This window comes from Nomia melanderi, chromosome 6 (assembly GCF_051020985.1).
Source record: "Nomia melanderi isolate GNS246 chromosome 6, iyNomMela1, whole genome shotgun sequence".
Classification (NCBI taxonomy): domain Eukaryota; kingdom Metazoa; phylum Arthropoda; class Insecta; order Hymenoptera; family Halictidae; genus Nomia; species Nomia melanderi.
The window spans coordinates 9,388,547-9,407,942 of NC_135004.1; the positions used below are offsets into that span (position 1 = coordinate 9,388,547).

Here is a 19,396-nt window from a genome sequence, read left to right on the forward strand (position 1 = left end):
TTTTCTATTAATAGGCAAGCTTCGTTTACAGCGAAGAATTAATTACTTCAAGTTATAATATAATTACTTGAGTAAATAAATGTGTATAAATGTGTTCCGTTCACTGACTAGCATTTCTTTTGGCAACGCTGAGTGTTATGGAAGAAACACCGCAAATCTGAAAGCTCGAAAGACTGTCTAGGGCCTGGACTCTAGGTCATTGAGGTTCCTCCGAACCAGAAATGATGGGTCAAGGTCTCATTGGGACAAACCAAATAAGAGAAAGTGGGAACTAGTGATCCCTGATCTGAACAATGGCAGAGAAACGAGCACTTTTGCAGCTGGAGGCTAGCCAGAGTTTTGTTTATAGTTTGAGTCTGCTTATATACACGTGTCTCTTTGGAATAAACTCCCCAGAGACCCTGGCAAGATAAAGCGATGTTCATTCATGCTTTCAACACGTATTAGAGTGTATTATCCAAGTAGTCAGGGAAAGAAAGAATAAATCTATAGCACTGATAGGATCTTGAGGTCAAGGTCTTATCAGGATAATACACTGAACTAACCAACTAAGAAGAAATAGGTATATTGTTAGTGTACAGTAGGCCTAGATTGGGAAAAGTCAAGTATCCACGTATGAAAAAGTATGAGTATTGAATTTTGATAGAAGATTTAAAAGTTATACGGTACTAGTGAAGCCACATCGTTAAAATGGCAGAAATTCACGGCGAAGTAAAGTGAGAGTAAGGCACTGCCATGATTGTCGGCGCCATATGATTCCTACATGACTATAGCCAGCTTTACTCACACTGCGCCATCGTCAACGTTGTTTTATGACTGCCCGTTCGCGCGACTTACAGCCTGGCTCGTGAGCCTCAAATGGAGCTTTCGCCTGCCAAAGCCGTACTTGGGACAAGCTTTACGGAGACTACGCACTATTATCTCTAGTCATCATTGTTTTCGCTTTAAAATTGTCTAAATTTCGCAAACAAAACATACTGATGTTTTGTTTTCAATTTATATAAGAACTGGATCATCTCCAAAATTATTTGTCTTGAACCATGCGTTTTTGTTATTTTATGCAGTGCACATAAGAATTGGGGAAGTAATTTATTGTTCTACATCAATTATGATCTATATGTTATTTAGGGCGTCGAATTTCCGATGTAAACACAGAGGAATGCTGGCACCAGACAGGGTGACTCATAATTTAACGAATCATGAAAGTATAAACTCCTCGTTAACATGAGACAGATTCATTCGATATTCGCAGTATATTTCGCTCATTTACATATTCATCATAATGTGATTCAAGTTTGCTCTTCTTAATTATTTATTTATATCCATTGTAAATCTCACGTTTCTGTAAAAGTTACTTTAAGAATTGTACAACTGTTGTGAGTATATCAAAACAAATTGTAGAAAGATAGAAATTTTCAAGAAAGTCCTTTCTTCCTATTACGGAGAATGGTTCTGAAAACTCCATTTACTGTAAATTCGTTCATGGAAACTATAAATTATACATTTATGCCAAATCAATTCTACAAATAATCTTATGAGTAACTGTTTATAATTAATTAAAGACTGAGGAAATATAAATAGAAATTCAAAAATGCACACTACATGATAAATGGAATTAATTAAGACAAAATACGAAAGTAAACAACAACGTGAATTTAATCTTTCAATGTATTCGCAAATAAATATAATGCGTAATTTAACTATACATTATTATATATTTGTTTAAATGCCCATGAAATTAATAAAATAAAAATCATCTCTAAATGTATCGTATACTGTTATTATTTGTGCATGATTTTATATTAATTTTATATGAATATTATTAATAGATTCTATTCCATAGAATGAATGTTTAAAAAGTGAAATAAAATTCGTAGTTCACTTGTTTGCTCAGTACATATTTCCCGTTGTTTCTAGTCAATTCTATTGACGCGAAAGTCACTCAACTATTCATCACGCGGTGTTCATTTATATTTTATGAAGACAATGTTTCTTCTTCTCCAACGAGTTCGCGCATTGAATGACCACGATTTTGCCACGCGCGCCGATTAAATCAGCGATAAGTCCGTCGACGCTTTCCCGTTCATTTATCCTGCCGATTTAACGGTCGAAAGTCTACTGACGGAAATGTAGGATGATCGGAATCACCGACGTTATTTATACTGTTCTAATTGAAAACCGCGCGCTACTATTAAATGTGAACTGAAATTAACTTGGTGAATCAGGTTTCCGAGCATTTTATCGTATAAAATAGATTAGAAAAATTGAATTTTCCTCGAATTTACTCTAAACTGTGATTACGGTGGAACTGCATGTAACTCGATTAAAAAATTACTGAAAAGGAACTATATGAATGAGATTTTTTAGAGAAAAGTAACATATGCAGAAGTTGGATCAATATTTAAAACGGACAAATGTTTAACGTGAAATCCGTACACGTGAAATGTATTTTTTACTGAATTTTAATTCTGCAGGATGTAAAAGTAATTTTATTAAAATACAATATCGTTTCATTTCCGTTCATATTTAATTATTGTCGAATGATTTTGTATAGTTGTCTTTGTTATTGGATAGTAAAATGTTATGTTGTTTCGCTTAAAGTAATATTGTATATTATTTAAAACTGAATATCTTTTAATTTTATTTCTATAATTTCCTATGCACAACTAACGAAATAAATTACATTGCAACGGTTCAATTGGAACATTTTATCACTTTTGATAATGAGATTTACATACAATTTTCCACTTGAGTAATTAAAATTCAATTTCCGTTATAATGACGTAAATCTTTATACGATCTACGATTTGCAAATTCAATTTCCTCCATTTCCTAAATTTGTCTAAAAGTAACCAAAATCGTGGTTCATTACTGATTCTATGCACAAGCAAACTAAATACAACATCGGACTCTTTATACTCGTACAATCTTTTTATATTTCGTTCAACGAACTCCTCGAATTCTTAATGAAGCCAGTTGCAGTAGCCGGGAAACGACGAAACACTTTTTTAACAGTAAGAACTCGGCTCATAAAAGTCTCAAGTATCTCATTAATGAAATACATAAGGTCCGCAGATTCAGTTTAATAAACATGACCGCCAGGAAATCGTTAATAACGTTAATAATGTCCGTTATTATTCAAAATTTCGGAAATCACAAATATTCAAGATACTCGAGTTGCAGAACATCAGCGAAACAAACGCAGAAAACATGCAAATAATACTTATAATGTACAATTAAGTAGAGAATTAACATTGATTACAATCACGCATATAATCGGAGCTTAAAGCAGTAGGTGAGCAAATAACTTAAACCTAATTAACGTTTTAATCAGTTCGTAATCAAAATATTCGCACGCAATGCACCGATCCTTCTTATAATCGTAATATTCGAATATTTACAATGCCAGTATTCGAAACGTTTAAAAACATCGATAAGATAATTTCAAAGACTGCTATACATCAGAACATATTAATTCGCACGTAGCAATTTTTTGGAACGCAACATGGAACACAACAAGATCTACAGAATTCAAACAGTATGAAATAAAAGTCAGCAAAAGAATAACACGATGGAAAAAACGTGGAAAAAGATATATGTCACGCAAAAATTCTTCTATTTTCAGTTCCAATCGTGGAGAGATAAACTTTGCAAATTTCACTCGTTCGGTTCGAATCGAGCGATTAAAAAATGTCCTCGTAATCGGTACACTGGAAACGACAGCGGAATGCTGTATTAATGCAAAACTGATAACCGAGCTGGGAAATGTTCAGCTATCGAGCCGGCGCGGGAAAAAAATTCCGTGCAACGATCTATCGTGCGCCGATGATACAACGGCGTCATGCATCTACATATTTCTCTGTCGTGCGGCTGAATTATACGGGGCCCGGTATCTTTTCTTTTTCTGGAGTAGGTCATATAAGATGCGATTCAGTCACGCGAGCCCCTTATGCACGGGGTTGCACCTATCGCGCTAGTTAAATGCGAAATTAAGATGTATTACTTGTAAACAAGATATACACGATACCGGGCAACCAAAACGAGCGGGAACGATAAAGTGATTACGGCGAGACGGTTTTTTCAGTTGCCACCTTTATCAGTGACATATTCTCTAAACGTCGTTATGGATTAGTACGAGATGGATCATTGTTTTCGTCGATAAGTTTTATCATTGTTGCACTATAAGGTGTATCCTGATTCTTAGTGTGATTTCTTACAGATTTTTAATTAATTAGTTGTTATATGATTTATTACAGAACTGCGCTTAATGAAACTTCGTTGGAAAAAGAAAAGGATTTCATAGTTATTTTATGTGTATGTTTACTCTGAACATTAATGATTGATAATGTTTTTGATATTTCCTTCATTTTTACAAATAAAGAGAAACAAAGCTTCTTTTATGATAATTATAATGTGTAGATAGATAATTTATAGATAACGAAGGGGAATATGTTTTAGGTTAAAAACAGTTTTGTTTTTCTTTGTTTTTAAAAATAAAAGAAATATAAAAATCGATTACTGAAATGATTAATTTATGCTTATTTAACATTATTACTTTAGACTATTTTATTTTATACGACTTTCATCATTCTGTTTGATTATTAATGTATTCATTAATACAAATATTATTGTATAAGTATAATTAGCTTTTCGAATAACTGTCATTTCAAATCCAATGCTTCTGTCGATTAATAATTAACTTGAAAAACGGCGATGACGAATTAACGCGTAATTTCGTTATTCTCAGTAGCATTTTAATTTAATTTAATGTGTTATTGATGTTTCTTACCGCGGAACTAATGAACGCAACGTTTGGAAAATTACCTTTAATAGACTAATAGATTGAAATAAGAAAGATTTCATTATTGATTGACAGAAAAACTTGTTTAAAAAATAAGGATTATATTGTATCTGTTTCCAACAAATTGTTAAAGAAATGGAGACAAATTGAAAGACAGTTCTGTTTTAATAATTAAGTAGACGACAGGGACAATTGTTCGCGAAACTTTCGAGTTTCCCAGGCCTGCGTATTTTTTTCGCGTAACGCCCACACGAAAGTTCTCCGGTGTCCCATTTAAACCCATTTTTTTTTTCCGCCACAGTTTTCCAGATCGGCCGTGCGTAAATTTGTGATTGTTGGCCGTGAATAACTTCATTAGCACGGGAACAATTTAGTTTCTGAATGAAATTTAAAACTGCGCCGTCTCGCGACCGCGTTCTCCGCGTTTCAAAGCGTGAATCGAATAAATCCGGCGAATTTTTTAAGCCCGTATATCATTTCCATGAAAGGCGTTAGTTTACACGGGCGTGCCCGTTAAAAACGGGACACAGAGGAAAACTGTTAGGGAACAACTGAATTACCTCGCGCTGGCACTTGTAATTGCATTTATTAAGTTTTGAGAGGTTCAAGGGGTTTCGAAAAAGTAATTATGAGAATATTTTCGCTGTGCTCCGCAGTTATCAGGAATTACAGACACACTCTGTCTAAGTACTTACACGTTCCCAAGTGCTTGTGCACAGGTAGCTCGTCGGAAACTGATTATGAAAGAAAGTTAAATTTAATTAATCAATGTCGTATATGTAATACATTTTTTCAACGTAAACCCGATTATTTCAACGGAACAATTAGTTAGTGCCCAGCACTAATATTCTTTATGACGCGGACGTGCGTAGTTGGCTATTTGTGAGATTAGGGTTTTTGGTTAACATCTGGCATGCAATTTAGACTTAAAATATTTTTCCTGACGAGAGAGTGCATACTTTATTGTCTAATTTTGGGATTTCGCTTCTCTCGTCCTCAATAGCCAAGACGTGTCATAAAAGGGGCCAGTTCCGAAGGGTAATTTCGACAATATTTCGTAACGGTGAACGCACCGGAGTCACACCTGGAGGAATTTCCCCATGGTTGCCAAACTGTTCTCGCCGCCCCTACTTTCTATACACGAACACCCACCCAGAAAGGGCGCATCTCGGGCGCAAGGGAAGGGTGTTTTCTAGAAAAAATAGATTCGCTGATTGGTTGTTGTCAAAATTTAAGGAAAAGCAATCAGCGAGTACTAGTAATGTGCTAGAGAGGTGGAAGTCCACCTCTAACGAGAGCGCTTCAATTTTAGATTAGAGTTGTTATAGACGCCTTAGGGTTAAGAACTTAGCAGATAGAGTGTACTTGAGAAATCTAAACATAAGTGTTAAAAAAAAATACAGTCCACTACACAACGTCTCTATTTGTCGCTACCACTGACGACGCTGTGACGTCCCACCACAATTCGTTCCGTACCTCTTAACGTGCGAAGTTCTTATGTCACGTGCAAATAAAAAATAACATGTGCAAAGTATCTGTAGTTGTTTTTATAATACTGAATATTATTTTTTGAAAAGAGAGTAATACGCAAATTCTTTACTTCTGTAGTATTTTAATCGAAACGACTCAATTATGTGTGATACAGTGATCTTTGAGATTATAAATCACTGAGATAATATTAGATATAATTATATGTCAATTATTACTTACTATTATAATCGCCAAGTACAAAAGAATTCTTGAATTTGTTACTTGGAAAAATAACGAAAGACGACGCAAAATATCATTAATACTAGTCTAAATGAATTGCAAATTGATAGAAAATGTGATTGGAGTTCTAAAGAATTTGAAAAAAAATGAAACATTTTTGTTCCCATCGTTAATGATTTTAACCCTTTGTGGTCCGAAGTGCTCTTGGTTTCTCACTTTGAGGTTCAGGCCGACATTAGTTCATTCAATTACAGCTTAATATGACGCTCAATTTATTTATTCAAGAATATTTGGGAGTCATTGAAATGTTACCTTTAAATGATACAATTGTGATACTATAAATAAATATAGAAAAAATTGTTAAAACAGGTAGAGGTTGTAATAAAATAGAATGTCGAGACTGACTCGACATAGGACTGCTATGGCTTAAAGTAAATATAAAGGACAGACTGTTAATGTAATATTCTAAACAGTGAGCTACTTATAATTTATTAATAGCCGAATACAGACCGTGAATAATAAAGCAAAGTATGTTGTAAATATAATATAAGAGAACGAAATAAAGATAAATAATATTTTATAATAGAAAATTGCTCTGCATATATCGTAACACATAATGTGTATATAATGTTACTATTAATATTTTCTGCAGCAAAACACATTTTTCACACACAGTACTGGGCATTCTAACTGCATCGAGCACATTAAGTAAACTGGTGCGATCAACGTCACTTTTGCATTATCCGTATTTACAGACGCTTTCACTGCGAGTGTTTATTCGGTAATTAAGAGTGATTCTCGTGTAACAGTTCTAAAAACAGGTGGTCCCCATGAATTTTTTCTAAGAAAATCATGCGTGCTACCGGAGTAAACTTTTCTGTCATCCAAAGAGACAACTACAAAAGCAATCTTTTATTATTTTATACTCTTTATTATTTATTGGGCAGCGTGCAGTCGTGTCAACCTTTTCCGGCATGTCAGCTGTTAGCGTGCGCCGTAGCATCTATCACAATCATCTGACAGCAAACAATAATAAATTTTCTTCAAGTTAAAACGTTTATGCTGGGATTAGATCTATTTCTAACAAAAAAAAAATGGATAAAACGTTGATGAACTTCTAGTGTTCGGAGAAGAAATATACTTTTACGACTGAAAAATTATATGAGACTATAAATTAAAAAAAAAAAGGGTAAAAAGAAGAAAAAAGTTTAAGTATAGTCGTTGAAGAAACTAATAACGAAGCGAATGAGATTAGTTCGAAATTGATTGAGTCGTTGACTCTTCGAATTACCACGAACGACAATTTTAAGAGGATGATTTTGGAGCAAGACGCGTTTAAACTTTTGATTAAGTTTCAAGATAGTTAATCCTGAAAATTCCGTTTGTAAAAATAGTTGAACACAAAAAATGTCAGATCATATATTTGAAATGCTATATTTTCGATTTATGCAGAACGAAGTGAATCCTGAATGAAAAATTCAAATTAATGAATTAATTTGAATCTATCTTGATCCTTTGCCTGAAACTTTTTTTCTGACTGAAAATTATTTTAGCATTGATGGTTTCTTAATGAATAGAAAGCAAAATTACAATAGCAACGGGAATAGAAATTGTAAAGATGTTACAATTAACAATGTAATTACAATCCACGAGTATAGTCATTACACGTGACGCTAATTCAGGCGATATATCGATATGCTGTAAACGATGCAACTGCATTGTGCTTCCGCATATTTCTCCTTTGTTAGGCAAGCAACACTGACGTCACGTATTGTTCAAAATGGCCGACGTATTCGCGCGTACTGTACCACACATACCTTATTAATGCTATAAGAGATTAGAGAAACATTAACGCACAGGCAACGGACATAATGTCCCATTACCAGACAAGTAATTGTAATCATGATAATTGTTTGCCTTTGTCAGAGCACATGAATGGAGTCACAAAGCCCATTGATGTCACCATCGCTAATCACGAACTCATCCTCAAAGTATAACGAACTGCAGTTACTGCACGATAAAACTTATCACGTAGTTGCAACATAGTTGCTTGTACAGAAAGAAATTAACGATGTATTTATTGTATTTTTGTATAAAAAAACAAGATATATACGAATTCGTTTTCACTTCATATTTTCTAATTCAAATAAATTCAAATTAATTTACTTTATTTTTATGAATGAACTGCGGTTTTTTATGAAAATATAAATTTTCGATGCATTCGTTTATAGAAACTAAATTCAAACAGAATTTATTTACTTTATGAAAGGCTTTTTAAAAATTGTATTAGAACTCAAATAAGATAGTAAATTTGTTAATATTTGTCAAATTTATCGATACATGGAATTCGTATATCGTATAAGTGCATAAATCTACGACACTAGGTCCGAATTTAGTAGGCAGGAACAATTTATGTGTATTGTCTCGGAATAAATGGTTCAAGTTTAGGATGAATGTTACAATGAGCTTCTAAGTCACGGAAAATTATGCAAACTAGGTGAAATGGAGCAATAGTAAGCATGACAGTTATCGTAACAATGAAAATACTGCTAATATTTAGTTAGTGATATAATTAAGATTATTTAATTTTTGGTTAATAATCATGTCGGTAGCTGTAAACATTTTCAAATAAAGCTAGTATATTAAACAAAAGAAAACATATCCTAATTAATAGGTTGCAAATTTATTAATTTCATTACGTTAAAATTATTGTTTTATTATGTTTTATGTATTTATGAAATATATAAAGAAAATAATCTTTAACCCATCAATTATTATAGCTTATATTTTTATACATCTATTAGGATTTAAATAGATCTATATACAAAGTACTCTATTTTCTGAACGTACTCGGTACTAAATTACGTAAGGCCGCTTTGAAAAGGAAATCTTCAAATAGGGGAATATACCGATGTAACGATTGACTATTTTAAAACAGTTTCGATGAAACGTTTTTCGTACGAAAATAACTGACATGTTTTCCTTTTAGTGGTCCCGATATAAATCCGAAGCTGTGAAGCTTCTTCCTAATTAAAAGGGTGCATTTCACGAAACTATATAAGAAATTAACGTTCGATCAGAAGTATTAATAAAAAAGTGCTATATTCCATATATTTGAACAAATGGAAATTTCTGAATTTTACACAGATGTTTTTACTTTGAAATCCAACATTTTGCTACTTGTCGAATATACCCCTCATCAGGGGATAATTTTACACTGTCAACATGTTCGGTGTACTATCAGAAGTGTATGTCACACCTTTTACAAAAATTACATTTTAGGGAAATTCTATCAAAATCTGCTAATGTTAGTTTGATCTGCTCTCTCGTAAGACGTAATGCATACTTACATCCACGTTTTCTCGTATAGAATATCAAGTAACGAATGAAAAGCACCTAGGGTTTAACAAAATGTAAAAACAGATCACGTCATTGGTAATAATTCACAACCCAGTTTGGTTACAACTGTTCCAGTTAAGCTCAGCGCTTTTTAATCAGCGCTGTGCCTATGATTATATGGTAAATATAAATTGTTACGGATTCTAAAATATGTATACAGCGCGTCAAAGCGTAGTATTTATTACAAACGATAAGGATAATCTTCGTTGAACATAAATCAGGCGTGCTAATACGCTGCGTTCATGCAGCGCGTAATATGCAATACATTAAACAAATGGTTCGGCGGAACGCGTGACAAACGAGTCATAAACCGCGTCAGAGCCCCGCATATTCTCGCGTTGTTTTGCGAGCAATGTTCCGTTGATGCGACCCGCAGTTTTCCTCTTCAGCCTTGGTATCGATTCCAGCGGGAGCAACATTTTCGAAGGAGCACGCAACAGCACGTGTTACTCAATCTGTTAAATAATCGGCATCTGAAGTTGATCGTACTGGCAGAAAAATTGTGTGTAAACAAGTTCAACCTCTTCAGACTTGATTTCCGTATAAAATTATGTTCTCTTATCTGATAAGTAGAGTATGGATTTTCATGCATTTATAGGGAGATTGTGAATGCAAAATTGAGAAAATATAGACGATACGAAAAAATGTATAAATATTTTAAGTACATTGTTTTTTCATAGTATTCATTAGGAAAAACTCTTTTCTCGGGTATCTAATCTATTTTTATAATTTTGTTCTTAAAAGTTTGAAGTTGCATAAAGATCTGCCGTCTATTGATAAGACAGGACTGCCATACAATGTACCAGTAATGCCATTATTTCGAATAAAATGGTGCTAGTATATCACCTTTCTGACAGGAATAATATAATGGTAATGGTAAGTAAATATATCGTTGCTTTTCGCAGTTATAATGTTTTGTTACATATTGAAGTTGTGTACGCTATAATATCCATCAGGTCTGAAGGGGTTAACCAATTACAGTACAATTAACGATAGACGCCGATTATTATAATGTTTCTTAACAACGTTTAAATTAAAATGTCTGAAGAGGTAGTTATAGTTTAAAATTGATTAACCTTTCTATTATATGACTGACGTATTGAAAAACATATATATTTAACAAAACACAAATCACATTCCACCAATATACAAAAAGCTAATAATATTAGAACACGTACCTTCCAAAATTCAATTTTCAGTGTTTAAAATCAGAATAAGTACACTCATATTTATTAAATTTATTTGTTTATTTACTTTTGAATTTGAAAGAAATATTCCGATTAGAATAAAAATTTTATTTGAAATTTGTTATGGTAAATGGAAAATTTAAAGATATTTGGAATGTATTTATAGGTATAAGTATGTTTGGTATAATATATATACTGTATTAGAAACGCCAGGAATCTTCTACGGATTCCTAATTTAACTTTAATGAATTCCACGTAAACTACGTGCCGAGAGTCGGAATTCTTTAAGTTCGTGACATGTGTGACTTATACAGGGTGTTCGAGCAGTAACTAGACCACGTTACTCTCATAAATGGTAAGTATACGGAGGAAATGAAAGAGTAAAGAGTTCTTTGACATTTTTTTTTTACGGCTGACACAATATCGTATATAAATTATGTTTGCATTTCTCAGCTCTATCAGTTATATTTTTATAGTGTTATTACTGAACCTTAATACATCCATCTGAAGAATTTTTTCATGAAAGTTCAAAGAATTTCATATTATTTATGAGTTGCCAATTGCAAAATTCAATAATAGCGGTGCTGAAGTTTTATTATCATGCTTTGCGAATAAGAAATATTAATATACAATGGTACGAAATATTCTAATTATTTCTTTCATTCTTAATCTCAATGTATTGCATGTGGTTCAATTTATTCTGCCGCATATGGTTTAATGATCGTTTTCGTATGATATAAAACATACATAATATACCACCTATAGAGTTAATGGTTTTATGGTTTTTATAAAAAATATTGCAAATACTAACTATTTATATTACGACGTCGTAATTCTCCCAACTACTCTACAAACACTCAGGAATATAGAGTGGAAATACATTGGTTCTTATTTTTAGACGACTAAAAAGAATAACAGACTTTTTAAAAGGCGATCGATATTCTTTTGCATTTAATATCTCGTGACGTTCATTTTGTTAATTTATTATATAATTATAGTAGAAATAGTCATAATTGTATTATATAGCCATTGTATTAAGTGTTACTAATGATTAACGAATCGTATTAAGAACATATTGTATATATGTTAAATTGTAAAAATAATCATGATAAAATGCATTGTGTAATTGCGAGGAATTTTGAAGAGCAATTTTCTAAAAGCTATTTATCAGAAATAAATATAGAATGAAGGTTTCAAGCACGTTTCGTACAGACAGTGTAACATGACTGACTCTTAGTTTACTCGTACTACTTAACGTAAGCAGTGGCGATGAATCGTCAATGCCAAAGATTTGATATATTCGTCCTATTGTTGAATTTGTATAAAATTATTATGGAATATAACAATTTATTGGATATACATCAAGTTAGTGTAAATATATACAGATTTTAACATATATTAACAGCTATTTTGGCCTGTGAATCATTCATCAAGAACCACTAATAAAGTGAAAAATTATACCTTTATATAATACTAGATAAACTTATCTCAAAAATGAGGTCTAGAACGAAAACATTTTATTCTTTTTTTTCAACTTATTTTTTCCAATTAAATTTGTGTAAAAAATGCCATTATACTGTGAGAATAACATATATGATTTCATTGAAGAAAACGAATTTTGAAATTTTCTTTATCATTTGACATGGAAAATAAATTTGTAACATACGATATGCCTTTTTATATAAAATATTCGAGAAATATTTTTCTGATAGGTTCAATCCCTCACGAGATAAAGGAAACACAATGAATGCATTCTATACAAGTGCTATTGATCACATTAGCGATATCAATAATTCTAGTTGTATTATTATATAGCATTTCCGATAATATAATCTAAATCACAATGGATTTTGAGAAAACAGAGAATATTGAAAATTGAATCCTTATCAAGCAGAACTTATATTACTTAAATAAATAATGGAAATGTGAGTTTCAAAATATATATTTATTAATAGTTATTTACGTTATTAAACATTTTCATTCGACATCCGTTATTTGACAAATGATAATCATATTCAAGTAACTTAGAAGCTCCAGTCATCGGTGACCATCGAGGCAGTCAACGTGTTAATTATTTAAAAGTCACCAATAAAAGTTCTCTCGTTTCAGCTTAGAAACTGAATCATGCTTTGCTATTCTCACATAAAAAAATTCTAAATAATGCAATGGTTCCACTTTTCAATTCCACTTACTGAAATTTTCATCACGAATAAGCTTTTGTACGAGTGAATTTTGGGTATTGAAAGTTCACCATAAAGTAAACCTTAAATACTAGCATTAAATATTAAATATTAATCAGTTGAACGATGAATTCCTTATTTTTCCAGATAAATATTCTCCTTTATTTTACTTTGGTATTTCATTAAAATATACCTTGGCTGTATTCGTCCCGCGTTTGACGAGTACACTTCATTTTTTTTATTTTATCACGCGCAAAATGAAAGATGTTTCAAAATAAATGTCACAGTTAACATGTTGAGGACGTTCGACTTTCCCCTCGTTAAACGAATTAAATCTAAGACTTTCTTACACGTCATCGCGCTTGGCACGCAAACGTTTAATAATCCAATAGAAACACAATTGCACAACACAAAGACTCAACAAATAACAATAGTCACCAAGTGAGAGTCCATGATTACTATTATCATACTTAGCATACAAACGTTTAATAACCCAATAAAAACAAAATCGAACAACACAAAGATTCTACAAATAACAACAGTCATCGACTGAGGGTTCGAATGGACCCAGGCGTGGCAATGGCAAGGGTTAAGCAACGCGAAATATCGAGCGGCAGGTAGAGCTGGTCAGGAACACGTTAAAAAGCATGTCACCGTGATGGTCGTCAGTTTCGTGACCACCCCATTTAGCGTGTCCTCTGTGCGCCGGGGCGCGCGGATTCACGGTGACGCGCCGCAGATGGGATGACGTCCCAGCGTGTTTATCAAATTCGCGTAGGGGCCGTCGTTGTATACAATGTGTGCATCATATCGTCCGGACGCGTAAAGAGGCGCGGAAGTGTTCGTGGGCCCGGCAAACGAACGCTCGCCAGCGGACAGCATGTATGGAGAGCGATCCCGGTCACTCGAATGCGGCTCTTTACCTCGTCAAAGCCACGCGTGGGCTTGTCAAACCTGCCCGTGGCGGGGCCGCCGTGTACGCGTTTCGGAATGTGATAACAAGATTCTTGAAAAACGTTTGCCCCGGCGATCTGCTCCGGATAACAGGCTGCATGCGCTGGGGTGCTTCATACGGACGTGACTCCTTCGCTAAAACGGTCGATACATTTAACCCCTTAGGCGTTTATGTCGAGTATACTCGTCATGGAAAAATGGAACTTTTTTCGTTTAGCTTTTTATGAGTTGAATTTTGTATCGCGGCTATAACAAAGTTGATATTGTATGGAATTAATAAATGTTAACTTATGAATACAGATTAATAATGTATTTCGAAGAACATCAGCGTTTTATGTGTCACTTATCCTTTCTATAGTAAAGGTGCAAAGCAAGAATTATTAATTCTTCGTTATGAAAATTTTTATATTACCCTGTTATCTAGTTATTTACGTTACGAAAAATTTGTATTCGAAATCAATTATCTTCCAAGTGATAATTATTTTCTTGTAATTTGAAAGCTCCGGTCATCGCTGACCGTCGTGGCAGTCAAAGTGTTAACACATTCTGACCGGCAGTTTTACGCAGAAGCTACCCTATGTTACCGGTTATTATTCCGTAATTGAATATGAAAGTGAGACGATTTAAATAAACTTCAATATATGTACTTTATTTGTATATAATGAGTTGAAATTAAGCTTTGGTCACATCTTTTGTATAACTTTGAATATTTCGCTTTTGCAATATTATATATTGTCATGCGTTTCGAGAATTGAAATACTGAATGCAAGTGACAATGTGAGTTTAAGTACACTAGTGGACAATCTTAAAATAAAATAAAACGCTTAAGGGGTCAACAACAGGGATCGTTTCTTTCACTGCGGATATTGCGAAGGTAGAAAAGTGTAACGGAAGTATGGTAGGTTCTGAAGGTATTAATACATTCATTTTTTAAATGGAAAATATTTGTTTCGTTGAGTGATGATGATCTCTGAATTAGGAAACATTTCTTCGTATCATAAAATGTTTTAAAGTGTCTTGATGTCTTAATAATCTGAATTATTCTAATACATGTAGTAGTATAAGTTGATATATTAACATCTATACTATTTGGCAGAAAATTAGCGTAAAGAAAATTATGTATATTAATATTTTCCTTGATTCACTGTGAATAGACATATAGTATTATGTTATACTATATGGCATATTTCTGATAGTCAAATAAGTTTTAAGATAGACTTTTATTTCACCTTTGTAAAAGAAAATAATTAAATATTACAAAGAACTATGGTTTCTATTTTTAAGAATGAAATTAGGGTTGATTATTATATCAAAGTTAAAGTGCAATTTATTGTTTGTTAGGAGGATACAACACCTAAAATAAAAATAACGAAATGATCAAGTAATTCGTTTGATTCCATGAAGATTCAAGAAATATATGTTTTCCACGTCATCGAATGACGGCCTCCGATTTTTTCAAGAGCTCCAAAACTCTCGTAAGAACAAAACTCCTTCGAAACCTGCCCCCTCCCACTTTATGCATAAAAAGGTATTTCCTTATCGTTGCCCGGGATCGTGAAACCGAGCGAAATTGTTACGCAAAACGATCGTATCGTCGCACGATAACCCTAAAATAGTTCAGGCGCTCTCTTCTCGGACAGCTGCTGATTTGCATATTTATTTTCGATGATAATATTTACGTATCCCCCGCAAATATTGCTGCTTCTATCGCGGCACGGTACATTGTAGTTTTTGGCCAGATATTTTACATGCTTGATTCCCTTGCTCCCCCTTTTTTTCTTCGTGTCTTTCTTTATGGTAAAAAAGAGTCTGTGATAAGATAACTCACCAGCGAATACTGCGGTGCTGTCGTGGCGTGGATCGTAAGGGCACAGGCCCAACCCGTCCATATCGCTTTCTTTAGCGTATGTGCCATCCTGAAACAGAAATTGTAAATGTTAAGTAATCGAAGTTAAATGAAAATATAACGTACATCTATTAGAAACGTGCAAATGTATACAATTCTCACTAGGACTACCGAGTAATCTTAGCGGATCATTTTAAGTTATTTACAATTTATTTATTATTTATTAAATTATTTATAGATTCTTATAAAAATTATTAGAGTAAATTTCTTGAGTATTGAAGCGACTTTTATCGTTGTATCTGCATAAATATAATACAAATGTGACAATGAGATTGCTGGAATCTAAATAAAGCTCATCCTTAATGTTTACGTTATTTATTGTAATCATCTATTCGGAGATAATAATTGTATACTCATTTACATCTTAAAGACGAACCTAATGAGATGGAAGAAACTTAAATAAAATGTTCGCTTGTTGACATTTAATTCTGTAGCGAGACGGTACGGTGACCGGTTATATTATGAAAATTTAATTTTCTTTTTATTTGTTTACTTAATGTCAACATCCTCCGTTAGGATACTGGCGGTTACAATTTACGTGTATGAGGTATTCGAAAGTGCTTAAGTATAGAAAATTTAATGTTCTCCCGGAATGGTTCAATAAACGCTGGAGTATCGAATTTATTTCAATCCTTGCAATTTATGGAATGATTTATGAAACATAGAATACCTTTGGAGATTTGTGCTAGTTGTATAACTGAGAAAAAATCGTGATACCTATGTAATTGATATTTCGCAAAAGTAAGGATTAGTAGGATTAACCTTCTAGGCTTGTGATTTACTTCGTGACTGGTCCCGTGAATGGAGAGGCACAAAAATCGATGAATATTTCATTTCTTTTCACTAGGAATTTCAATGAATCAAGAGTAAAAGAAAAATTGAATCGAATTTATTCATACTTTGTCTCTTATACACTTTTAAGGATTTTTACACGTTATAAATCCAGCAGGATTTTGTAAATAATTACAAATGGAGAAAAGTTCGTAAAAGAAAATCGGACGACCCTTTTCTCAAACACGGCGTGTTCGAATAATAATTTTGTGCATCTTCGTGTACAGGTGGCGCTTCAATTTCAAGCTCGTGTAATTACTCATAATATTAAAAATATTTTAAAATATATTTCAGTGACGAATTTTGACGGAAAATGTACAGTACAACTTCCAAATATGTAACTGAGAATGTCATAAATAATGATGAGCTTATAATTATGAAATTCATGGTCCACAGCAAGTATAAGCTGCTTCCAAAAATCAAATTTATAGAAGACGTATCTCGGCAACCTTATATTACAAACTCCACCCTCAAAGTGTAAGTAACTTTCATATAATTATTTTTGAACTTCAATCGTGGTAGGTAATATTCGAATTACTTTCAACTTTACATTAAGAACGTAAATATTTCTCAAGAATTCGACCGATCTCACGGAATGTTAACCAACTATTAATCGTAGACTACTGTAGGGTAAACAAGTAACCCGCAAAACTTAACCCTAGCCCAGGGCAGACTAGCTTGTGTACCCTAGGGAAATTTCTTTGGGAGAAATTTCCTCCCGGAAACTTCATTTCCTACCTTTTTCTTCGGCAACGAACCCTTTCTCTTACCTTCCGCCCCTAGCCGACTGAAATTCAATTTGACGGTATCATATTCCGCGTTAATGCAATGTCCTCGAATCATTTTACGAAGTAGGGGAGAGGTGCTGTGAAAGGGACCACTTTTTTAGCGTCCATTTCTGATGACATTATAGATACTCAAGACACAAGTCGATTAATAGGCAGCAGGTTCATTGATATTCAATGAAAATACAATGTAAACTGATTAATAATAGCAGAAAATAATACAATTTCAGGATTCTAAATAAATCGGAAATATCTCTCTGAAGACTAGGCGGTTTTGAATAGAACAGTGTACGTCATGAAATGGGCACGTTAATGAAAGTAAATTTATCAAGTTATTACAATTATAATTGTAAACCTCTATACTACAAAATAACAAATTAATTTTTTGTACTATAGATCATTGATATTTTTCACTTTTTGTATAGAATGTGGTTTATCTTTGATTGCTTTTGAATAACTTCTTTTACTGTATTTATATAGTAAACCGAAGTTTCATCTTCGGTAACATTCTTTTTTTAACCAAGAAATAAATATTTCAAAGGATATTAAATAAAAAATAACGTTGTAAATAATATTATTAAATAGTATGTTTGCAAAATATTCTTGTGCCCGGTAAATGGTAGAACACTTTAACATTTAGTATGTAACTGTATCTCATAAGACAACACGAAAAACTAAAGAAAATTTTACTTTTACAACTGAAAAATACAACAGTTGGTTACTATGTTGTTTCCAGCGAGACCGCAGTGAAGTTTATGTCAGAACGACTAGACGCTAATGTTGCCATAAAGAGGAAAATGAATTGCATTTGTAACACGTTTAGAATTTTTATTTGTGTCTTCTATAGCACCTGTCCCTTACACAGCTGTGCGCACTCACCGAATGAAATTCTCGTAACGTGGTCATTCCGCTCGAAGGCTCCGGCTAAAGGCAGAATATCAATAGAGGGCGAAGAAAATACGATTAGAAAAAATATTACATCAATTAGCGTCTTCCACTTGGTTCCCTTAATTGAATGTAATAGTTAATAACATCACACGGCTATAACTGTTTGACACAATTACCCCGCCGTTTCTACGGTAGTTCCGAACTTCGTCGCGCAATTTGCTCCGCAACTATGGCTCCTTTGTTGTAACCTTGCTCCGTGTAAAAGAATTATCTCTTCGTGAAGTTGAAGTCGGACTTCAATTCATAGTTAACAGGAAAACCGTACGAACTTTTTCCGGTATTTAATATATTTGATAATTAATGAACAAAATTAGTGTGTATATATATGTATAATATGTAAAAACAGAATTCTTCGTGCGAGACTTTGTTGAGTCTCCGAATTGGTTGCCAGTGCAAAGGGTTAAACTTCGCGAGATTACTTCTTTCCCTCATAAAAGCTGTTTCATCGTGATCGTTGCATTCCTCCGTTGATTGCCAGGGGAAGAATTCGCGGTCGTCGCGTCGACATATTGACGCTTGGAATTTGGGTGGTTGATCTCCCACAGAGACCCTCGTCACGATATCCTATTAAATGTCAGATCCACGAGTGTGATTAGGTTATGTAAATAACGTGAAATAGGGGTATAAATTCCGGATGTTCCATATTGGGTATATTACTGACGAATACATGTATTGTTCTGATAGTTCTCTGACAT

At 33.3% G+C, this 19,396-nt stretch overlaps 1 protein-coding gene across 6 annotated transcripts in view; it reads right to left on the reverse strand.

Moving 5' to 3' along the window:
- LOC116433372 (semaphorin-1A) overlaps nt 1–19,396 on the reverse strand; it is a 635,674-nt gene that overhangs the window by 102,130 nt on the left and 514,148 nt on the right. For all 6 annotated transcript variants that reach the window (XM_076368704.1, XM_076368702.1, XM_076368703.1 and 3 more), the window contains one exon: nt 16,060–16,147. In XM_076368704.1, the coding sequence (XP_076224819.1) occupies nt 16,060–16,147 (88 nt within the window). The remainder of the gene's footprint in view (nt 1–16,059; nt 16,148–19,396) is intronic.